The sequence below is a fragment of the Chinchilla lanigera genome, unplaced genomic scaffold (assembly GCF_000276665.1).
Source record: "Chinchilla lanigera isolate Chin_1 unplaced genomic scaffold, ChiLan1.0 scaffold00036, whole genome shotgun sequence".
In the NCBI taxonomy this organism is placed as follows: domain Eukaryota; kingdom Metazoa; phylum Chordata; class Mammalia; order Rodentia; family Chinchillidae; genus Chinchilla; species Chinchilla lanigera.
This window is the reverse complement of record NW_004955437.1, coordinates 16,685,730-16,696,311: the sequence shown is the minus strand read 5'-3', so window position 1 is coordinate 16,696,311 and position 10,582 is coordinate 16,685,730. Positions and strand designations below refer to the sequence as shown.

Below are 10,582 nucleotides of genomic sequence, written 5' to 3'. Positions count from 1 at the left end.
GCAGCGCGCTCCCAGCCGGCTGGAGCGGTCCGGGTTTCCGCCGGGTCAGCTGACCGCCCAGTGCGGAACTGCGCGCCACGGCCGCCGCCACTGCGCTCAGTGGGCTCCGGGCCACCATGGCTGGGCTCATGGTCAGTGGAACTCAAGTAAGTCCGCCCGAAAGAGCGCGCCTGCGCCTGGGCACAGCGGGGTGGGGGACCGCGGGGTCCCCGGGCTGCCAGTGCGCCCCCAGCCTGGGTGGGGGGCGTGTGCAGGTGGACAGAATGAAGCGCCAGTGCCTGGGGAACACAGACTCCTTGTGCTCAGCACACTCCCCGGCCGTGTGGGCACAAACCCCCGTCCCTTCCCGCTACCCAACTGTCTCTGATGTCTCACTAAGCGACCGGCTTCTCTCTCCCAGACTTCACGGGGGCCCACATACAGTGTTTTAATTTCTTCTCTTCTTTCATAACCCAAATTTATAAAAGCACTTTTGATCAAAGAAAAAGTTTTAATGTGTAACATTTTACTTGTCTTTATACCAATGCAATTGTAAAATATAATTAACTAATATTTTTATATTTAAATGGAGGGCAGGCCCCCACGGAGGGGAAAGTGCTTAGGGGCACCAAAATCACAATGAAAATTACAACGCGTGAGGGTGCGGGGTGGTAGTGGTGGCAGTGGGTGTTGCTGATGGGCTCTGCCATAAAGGTGGGCTCCTTAGGCAGGGTCCTCTTTTGTTTTCCTTGGCCCCCTGATTTCTGGAACAGGTATCTGTGGGGAATGACAACACTCCAGCTCCAACCCTGCATGACAGACATCCAGCCTCCCTGGTGTTCAGCCCTGTAGGAAGCCTCAGGTGTTAATCAGTGCTGGAGGGGAGAACTCAGCCAGGTTAGGACCATGCATCGGTATCTGCTGGAAACATCGGACTTCTCTATCTTTCATCTCTTCTCTCTCCCCGATTAAGCTGGCCCTCCCACTGTTGGCCTTTGTCTACACACCCGGGAGAAGTAGTTTTGCGCTTTTGAAGCTGTCCTTTTGGATTGCCTAAGGCGGGTGGTGTCAGGCACAGTTGGATTTTTGAGATGACTGGGCTACAGAGGTGTGGGGTCTTACAACTCTGTTGAAAGGAGTGAGGGCCAGCCGTGCATCCCATCAGACTGTTTTTTTCTGGAGTCCTGTCATTTTGTCAATCATACATGTTTACTGAGGGCTGGGTATATAGCTCAGTGGCATAAGCACCTGCTTGGCAAGTGCAAGGTCCTGAGTTTGCTTCCCTGTACAAAAAAAAAAAAACAACAACAAAGAAAACCAAAAAAACCCCACAGAAAAACAGCTGAGGGCCTACTGTGCAGCAGGCCCTGTACCAGGTCCTGCTGGACCCTGAGCTCTTCCAGTGTCTCTCTGGTCTGGCCTTTGACAGTTTTGTTGTGTGCATTGCTGACTCTACCCCCAACCTCAGCCTGTAAAGGGGGATCTGGCCAGAGTTCATAGCGAGCAAACCGGGCAGGACCAGCCTTTGGGAGTGGTTAAAAATGACCCTGAGTCTGCCCCAGAGACAAGGGCTTCTGGGGGTGTGTGTGAACTTGGTTTCCCAGAGGGAAGGTCTTGGGGTGAGGGCCTGGGCCTTCTCTGTGAGCATTTGCCTGAGAAGGAACCTTGGTCTGGCTGCATTTTAGGTCCCAGCATTCTCTGTGCATAGCTTCTTCCAAGCTCATGGAGGACTTAACCGTGGGTTCCACAACTTTTTCAGGCCTCCTTTCCCCATTACCAAAGCATGTTGTTTCTTGCCCCTCCTACCACGAACCTACTCCAAACAGTTTAAGGACACTCATGAAGTGTCGCTGAGACGTTTTGGGTCCTTGGGGATGGGTTTAAGAAGCCCGCCTGGGGAGGAGCTGAGAAGGCAGGCTGGGACCATGGCCCTGGGTATTAGTGCCCAATGTCTGGCCCAAGGTGGTACATATATTTGTTAACATTTTGCCCCAGGCAGGTTACGATGGCCACTGTTGAAAGAGAGAGCATCTTGAATGTATCGGTAGATTGTTCCTTTTTGGAATTTAAAAAAAAAAATTGAGGGGCTGGGGATTTAGCTCAGCGGCAAAAGCGCCTACTTGGCAAGCGCAAGGTGGTGAGTTCGGTTCCCGGTACCGGAGAAAAACCAAAAACCAAAAACCAAAAAAAAAAAAAAAAAAAAAAAAATTGACACATAATAATTGTACCTATTTATGGGGTACAACGTAGTATTTCAGTGCATGTATACAGTGTGTCTTTATCAGGAGATAGCAATTGGTGTATTCATTTTCAACTGCTGACCCCTTATTTCTTTGTGTTATGAACTTTCAAAATCCTCTCTGTTAAGTGTTTTGAGATACACAATTGTCACCAACTGTAGTTACCTTGCTGCACTATATAGAACTTTAGAAATTATTTTTCTTATCCTACTACACTACTTACCTGTTAACCACCCCGTTCCCCTTCCCCAGTCTATAATGTTCATTATTCTATTTAAGAAGGTAGGTCCTTCTGAAAGGGGGAAAACTTCCCACGAGAAGAAAGTGTTGGTATGGTTTTTATTGCAATATTACTGAAACATACAAACATAAAACCAGATGTAACTCTCAATATTTAGAGAGCTGTAAATCCCAAGTAAAGGAATGGCTTAAGTGCAAAGTGAAAAAAAAAAACCCAATAAAATTAAAATAAACAATTTAATGAGATGGATGTTTGGCTGAATCTAGATGGCTGCTTCCCATGGCACCATGGGCTGACTGCTACAGGGCAGTTTTTCAGAGTTCCAAAGCCCATAACCCCACATGCTTGGTGGTGCTATAGCCCTCTATCGTGTTTCCTTGTGAAGTCTTTTCCTTCAACTGGGGTCTGACTTCATTTGGTTTCTGTTGGCTTGAACGCATCGTTTATATTCAGCATTAAGGCCTCTATTCTTTTTTCCACAAAAGCGTGACAAAATCCCAGCATCGGTTATAGTAAACACAAATGCAAACTTGAAATTTGGGCACTGAAGTCTTTTTCTCAAGAGACATCAGAAATAGCCAATTTCTTCTGTAGGGATATTGGTCTGATTTAACAACTATTTACCAAGCAATCCTTAGGTGTCAAGGACAAGGCTGTGTGTTTTTCATATGTCATTTTAATGATGTAAGTAAGTGGGGATAATAACATGTGTCATCTCATAAGTGGTTTCATGAGGACTGAGTAAATGATGGACACATGGTTGGCATTGAATAAACGTTAGTTTTATGTTTGGGGGCAGACAGTGTTAGGTTAGTTTACAAAAGAGGAACCTAACCCTGGGAAGTGTGACTCACCCAAGATAAAACAGCCAGTAAGCATCACAGGGTCTGAAACTTTGTACCTAAGGCTGTTTTTACTGTCACAGAGCTTTGGGTAATGCAAATATGGTACCAAGGATCCCTCACACCTTATTCAGGAATGGGTGTCATAAAATAAGTTCCCCTTATCCTGACCACTGATAAATCTGTCATGTCCAGAAAGGTCTGAGAGCAACTGCCTCAATGGCGATGAGAAACCTGAAGTCCTTTGCAGTCTGATCTTCTGCAGCTTCTGTCAGAGGGCCTGGTATGTGCATGGGTGGGGTCCTTTCCAGACTTTCTCAGTTCCCTCTCTCGTGCTCCTCTCTGTAGGAATATTTACTTCATCTATTTTCTTTTGCTAGATCCTGCCTCAAAAAAATTGCAGTATTATGTTGAACAGGGCTCTGAAGTCTAACTTCATTTTATAAAGGATAAAGGGCTGGATGAGCTGGGCCCCTGTGAGATGTAGTCCCTGGTTAATCTGTAAGGAAATAAGTCAGTGTTTTGTTTACTCAGCTTCTCTGCTGTATCAGAGGTCCTGAGTGCTCCTGATCTGTGCACGATGGTGGAATGGGATGGTTCTTGGGTGAGCCCCGTATGTATGGGTGTCAATGTGAATTTATAATCAATAAGAAACTACTGATTGAGAAGATAGATATCCTAGGAAGCAAAAGTCGCTAGATCAGTTGAGATCTCATATCCCAGTTCTCTCCTTGGTGTATGTTTTCCAACTCAGCTTGGAAGCACAACTTAATTTATTATACCAGGAAATGCGAAGAAAAACCGTTCTTATGTAGAAAGGGGAGACTGCTAGATTGAATTTAGATCCCTTTGTTTTTTAGCTTGTATCTTCCTGAGTCAAAATTATTTTATTGTAGCCAGCTACTCTCTACTTTCTTTCCACCCAGAGTGAAGTCACCAAAGGAGAGTGAATGGGAGGAGAGTGGATCTAGGATATTGCATTGTCAGAAGTTTGTCCCTGTAGAGAGCCTTCCTGGTCCTTGTCATGGTTTGGGAACCTTAAATTTGTAATCCCGTGGAAAAGTTATTGGAATTCTAGCGAGTGAATTCCAATCTACTACTTCCAGTGTAACCCATGGTGAGAATAAAGGCCCTAAAGCATGTTTTTAGTTGTGGGGAGCTAAAGGGGGTCCAATGTCCAGCTAATATGATGGCTAAACAGAACAAAGGCCTTGACCAGGGCTGATCCTCTGTTTTATTGTTTCTTGAGGAGGGGAGTGGCTTGTGGATGAGTGAGTGTGAGAATGGGGGAAAGTATATGAGTGCTGTGAGCTGGCCTAGGTAGGTGAGATATACAGAGAGAAGGATACGCGGAAAGAGTAATCTGCATAACACAGTTTAAGGTAGCATCTAATGTTTTGGGGTTAGTGCTCTGAAGTGTAATTATTTTATGCCCTGGGAAGTCATAACCTCTTATCTTGAGGCTCAATCCCAGCTGACAGCATGGAGCATGGCTCTCCATCCCATCCAGCTCACACATGCTTCTTGGGAGCTACAGGGCAGGGCAACACTGATCTGTCACCTTGCTTCAAAGACTACACATTAGCACCTCAGCTGGGCCCATTTGCATTGCTTAAAGCCAATTGAGGGGATAAGGAAAAGTCCTAGCCAGCTTTATACATATCAATACAATAGGGCCAGGAAATAGGGCCAGGCTTAGCCTAAATGGAGATAATTACTCTTCTTTCAAGCAGAGTCATCCAGGTGGTCCTCCACATGTCCCCACTGGATAGGAGAGGGATAAGCAACTTTATAAATGGAGGGTTAGGGTACATTGCAGTTTGCTTTATGCTTAGTTATGTGAAAGTTTTGTTTTATAGTGTAAAATGGTTGGATATTGGTCTGCCTAATGAGCATGTGAGATGGCCACCATGTCTTTTTGTCCACTAGGAAACATAATGCCCTGGGGAATTTGCCCCTCATTTCAAGATAGCTTGGTCTGTCTGCATAGACACATATAGATTTGTAGGGAGATAGGATCAAGGCTGTCTCCTTGTGATGGGCTGGATTTCTACGTAGGGTTGAAGGTGGGTACTTTAGGACTGTGCCACGTATCGTGGCCCACAGGCCATCTCTGACCTGTAGATTTATTTTTCCAGTGCTGAAATTAGTTGCCAATCCCGCTGCAATGCACCACTGTAAAAGTGGGGTCCCCAAAGCAGGTGGTTGGGGTGATGAGAGAGCCCACCAATCTTCCCCTAACCTGAAGTTCTGAGTCAGAGTTCAGTGTGGCCTTTTCCTATTTGGGTACACGTGAGGTACTTTAAGTAAATAAATAAGTGCAATAAAAATAGAAATACAAAAGAATGCCTAAGGAGACCGCTGTGTCTGCACAGGCAGGTTGATTACAAAAGGCTGCTGCTGGAAGAGGGATGACTTGGAAGCTCCGGTCACAGGTTGCTGCCCTGTTATCTTTGAGTCAGCTCTGTTTGGAGTGCAGATGACATTTTATACACGGCGGGGATGGGATTGGTGGTCCGGGGAGCTTTCCTTGCCCAGTCCTGTCTGTTCCAGAAGCCTGGAGGTTGAGCGCTGGTGAGGGCATCTGCTCTGTCCTCTGCATGGACATGGGCATTGAGGGGGTGACGGAGGAACAATAGAGAGAGAAGAGCCAGAGGGGCAGCTGTTGGAAAGGCCTCTGAGTGGGGGGCTGAATGTAGTGAGTTATCAACATGCCCTGCTGTTGGGCTTTCTTTTGGACACCCAATTCTGGCCAATTTTAGTCTAATTTCCATTATGCTGGGGAAATCTCCATCATGCTAACTGCATCAGGAGGGGGGAGAAGGTGGCAGGATCTCTGACACCCCCCAAAAACTGTTGTGACGAGGGCAACAGTCACCATGTAGCCTTTCTGCGTGCGAGGGGCATGCCTTTAAAGTTGCGGAAGCAATCATCGGATCAATGACTCCGGGCTGTGAACAGCTGGGTAATTTCTGTTTGCCACATTGTTTCTGTTGCATTTAATTTCCAGGTGTCCTACATAGGCCAGGACTGCAGAGAGATTCCAGAACACCTTGGCAGGGACTGTGGACATTTTGCAAAGAGGCTTGATCTGAGCTTCAACCTTCTGAGGTATGTGACCTTCATAAGACAAAGGCCAGGCCTGGGATGCTCAGGTCCCCTGGGTACTTGTGGGCCGCCAGATAAAAGTCAAAGGTTACAACTCTGTGTAGACTATCCTTTTATTCAGCATGGGGTCCCGAGACACAGCGGATCACACCCCAAAATTTGGCTCTGCTTTGGATGATGTGTCGCCTGGCCTTTCTGTGCCTCTGAGGAAGCAGCAGACGTCTGTGTGTCATCCATCTCACCTGAGTCCCTAGGGGAAGGCAATCACATTTTCACTTTGTTCTTTTTCTTTCTCACTGATGCTTGTGTAACACAGTCAGAACCCTCTTGGGTAGGGAATGAGATGGTGTTTTGGGGTATGCTTTGGGTATGCTTTTTTGCATAACTCCATCTCCCAAAGCACTTGCCAAGTCACAGGTAGAGTCCGGGGGTATGTGCTCTCATTGGCCTTTTTATGAATTGGAGCTTTAAATATTTGTGCGAATGATTTCTCCCAGATGGTGTTTCAAAGGAATCAAACACTGTTGCGGAGGGGTGGGTGGGAGGGAAGGGAATTCTCTAAGCATTGCTCCAGTCTTGGCAAAAGGTAAGTGTGATCTTGTGTATTATTCCGATGGAGAACACAGTTATTTTATTTTTTCCTAAAAGCTTATGTATTGTGACTGAATTGGAGGCTTAAGAGAGAAATAGGTGGTACTTGGAAAGCAAGGATCAGCGGGATACACGAATAGGGGTCGGGGTGGTGGTTTTTCCTTTCAGTGTGGTGCCACTCAGGGCCTTTCCCCTAAGTACCCTCTTGAGATCGGGGTTGTCTACCGACTGGGACAAACTGTCTTAGCGTAGAAGAGGGGATGAGTCTGAATCCCACTCCAGGGCTTGAGAACTTTTCTGCTTCCGGGCCTTGGAGTGAGTCTTTTTTCTCTCCCAGATTCTGAGTCAGGATATTGGGAGATAAGAATTTGGGGGAAAATGGACAAAACTTGGGGCACTAAGGTCCCAGCAGGTATAGGAGAAGTTCAGTTTGAGCTAAGGCGGTGAAAATTCTCTTAACTGTGCAGTGCTGAGCTGTGCTGTCTCTGGGAAGGAGTGTCTGGAGGGTTACGATGGGAAATGTGTCCTCAGTGTGTCCTGTGTCCCCTCCCTGGCTGTGGGGATTGTGTGTCTACGAGGAGATGCAGAAACTAAAACATGGCAAGCTGAGTACACAGTGATGAGAAGAAGCCATACAGATACCGACTCTAGGGAAATGCAGGGTGGTTTGTGGTCCCAATGCTCAAGGACAGGATGGAGTCCACATCCTGGAGGGGATTTTCTCCAATATACATGTGCACACCTTAAATAGCTCCCTGGTGTGGGCTCAGATGAAAGGTTCCTTCTCTGGGGTTAGAGTTTCTCCTTTATGACTGGCTTCCAGGGGCTCAAGCTGTCATGTCTTGGGGCTGTGGTTGCCTTGTGAATGCCTGGTGGAAGCCTGGATGTGGGCTTGCGGAGGCCTGGCCCAGTAAGAGGGTTGTGTCAGTGGGTACAGGTCATGGGACTGGACTCAGGTCTGAGGAAACAGAGCTGTCTTTGTCATGCTCAGGGCCCTGCTTGCCTTATCAGGGAAGAGTCTGGTCAGAGGCAGAGAGAGAGAGAGAGGGAGGGAGGGAGAGGGAGAGAAGGGGGGAGGGAGAGGGAAGAGGAGGGGAGAGAGAGAGAAGAGAGAAGAGAGAAAAGGGACTCTCATTTTTTGTTTTTGTTTTTTTGGGTTTTTTTGGTACTGGGAATCAAACTCAGGACCTTGCGCTTGCCAGGCAGGGGCTTGTGCCGCTGAGCTATATTCCCAGCCCTGGACTCGTTTTGAGGGGCTGGATCTGTAAGGATTTATCATAGGAAATGATGAATCCTGGGTGCAGGAAAATTTAGTGGAAGGGAGGTTTGTAAATGAATTGGAGCTTTAAATATTTGTGCGAATGATTGGATCTAAAGGAGAACAGTAGAGACATATTTTCTTTGTTCTGAGGAAAGACTTTTCTGTAGCGAGTGCAAGGCCTTATCACATCTGCGAGGAGCCTGTTCTTGTCTGTGTTGTGGTCAGCGTGTGATCTCTTCCCAGGCTGCTGTCGAGTTCCAGCAGGGACGCATGGTGGAGGGCGAGGTCTAAGGTTCAGGCAGAGCATGTGTTTAAGAGCTGGTTAAGCTGGAGGGAGTTACAGACCAGAGTGGAGAGGAGCACACTCTACTTGAGTCATGTATGCCTGGGTTGGATCATCTTTGATCTTTATTTACCATGTGGGGGCAGGGGGCACTATTTCTCGTGGGTGTCAGAGGAGGATGCAGGCTTACTCAGCCACCAGTCTGTGTTTGCCTTCAGCTAGATCAAAATCTAAGGCATTTTACGTGCTCAGCTAATTTCTCTAAAAAAAATATTAGGGTAAGAACAGAAAAAAGGGAAGAGATGGACATTATTGATTTGCTTCCCAAATAAGTGGGTATGTGACAGATGGCACAAGCTTGCTAGGCTTCGGGGATCACTGTGGACAAATAAAGCCCTGTGCGTCTGCGTCCCATATTCTGTAGAACCCCCACTTTGTGCGATGGCAGGGACCGTATTTCCCAGTCAGCCTGCACTGCACCCAAGGTCACCACTGCTCCCTGCTCTGACAGTCATCTCTCGGCTCTTTCATCTGCTATTCTTGGCAGCCTGCCTGGCCCCACTCGGGACACCCTTTTCCTCCAAAGCTCAACACTTTACTATGTGTTACAGACTTGTAGTGCCAGCTGAAGGCATAGCGTGTTTGGGGGGTGGGATGGGTGGACTTTGTAGTACATAGCAGGAGATAGCCTTGGGATAGCACAGTTCCTGGAAATCTCTTGGGCACTCCTTGTCACAGAGAGTTCCTCCCTGGAAGACTCTCATTAGGGTCAGGCCTTCTGCAAGTGCCTGGGCGCCTCTCTCTCTCCCCGCCTTTCTCTCTCGGTGTCAGTCTCCAGAGCCCCCTTCAGAAACAAAGTTCTTTTCACTTTGTGATATACAGAAAAGTTAACCCTCTCTTCTCCTTTTGCAGAACCACTTTGCAGCCTTCTTTTCCACATGCAAAGTCATGGCAGGGTGTTGCCTTCAACTGAGAAATACAAATTTCCCTGCTCCCCTAGGTTGCAAGATCGGCTGCAGCCTGACTGTGTTTTGGGCCACAGTTTGGTTTTAGGCCAGAAGTTCTTTTTTATTCATTTTTGACTTTTTGAGACAGGGTCTCACTATGCAGTTCAGGCTGGTCTTGAACTCACTTTGTAGCCCAGGCTGGCCTCGAACTTGCAACGATCCTTCTGCCTCAGCTTCTCAAGTTGGATTACAGGTACGCTGGGATTATGGGTGTGCACCACCATGCCTGGCTAAAACATGCCCATAGCCCTTCTAACCTTAAGAAGGCCCGAACATGCAATGAGACAAGATTCTCTTTCCCATGTATGTCCTTGATCCTCCCACTTTCACTAGCACTCTTAACTACTGGTCCTAAATTTTTGCATCGTCTTCCAGAGATGGTCCATGCAGATTAATTTCTTACTGTCAGTTTCTGACTTTTTCAGCTTTACTGAGGTATAATTGACAATTAAAATTGTATATATTTATGGTGTGCAATGTGATGCTTTCATATACATATGTATTGGGAGACTGTCACCACGCTGAAGCTAAATTTACACTTCTGTCACCTCGTAAAGTTACCTTTTAGTGGTGAGGACATTAAAGATGCACTGTCTTAGCAAACTTCAAGTACACAATGCAGTACTATTAACGATAATCATCACGGTGTATGTTGCTTTTCTTTAATCCATTTTGAATCCATTTTTGCACCTGGTATGAAACGTTTCCAAATTCATTCTTTTGTAGAACTTATGCATCTTGCATAGCTGAGACTTTTTACTTTCTGACCAAAATCTTTGCAGTCTCCAACCTTCCAGTCTCTGGCAATCACCATTCCGTCTTTGCCTCTGTGAGTTCGACTTCTTAGAGTCCACGTGTAAGTGAGGTTGCGCAGTGTTTATCTTTTTGTGCCTAATTTCACTTAGCAGAAGTCCTCTGGCCTCCTCCCTTACCACTGCGGATGATGGGATTTCCTTCTCTTCTTTTTTAAGGCAAATACTATTTAATTGTGTGTATGTATTAGTTTCACTGTTTCAAATCCATTCATCTG

At 46.7% G+C, this 10,582-nt stretch overlaps 1 protein-coding gene across 1 annotated transcript in view; it reads left to right on the top strand.

Annotated features, from left to right (window-relative positions):
* The window catches only part of LOC106149115 (leucine-rich repeat-containing protein C10orf11 homolog), a gene marked incomplete in the record, with an annotated part of 96,369 nt that overhangs the window by 385 nt on the left and 85,402 nt on the right, over positions 1–10,582 (top strand). Inside the window, 2 exon segments of the mRNA XM_013516967.1 lie at positions 1–146; positions 6,313–6,413. Of these exon segments, the coding sequence (XP_013372421.1) occupies positions 117–146; positions 6,313–6,413 (131 nt within the window).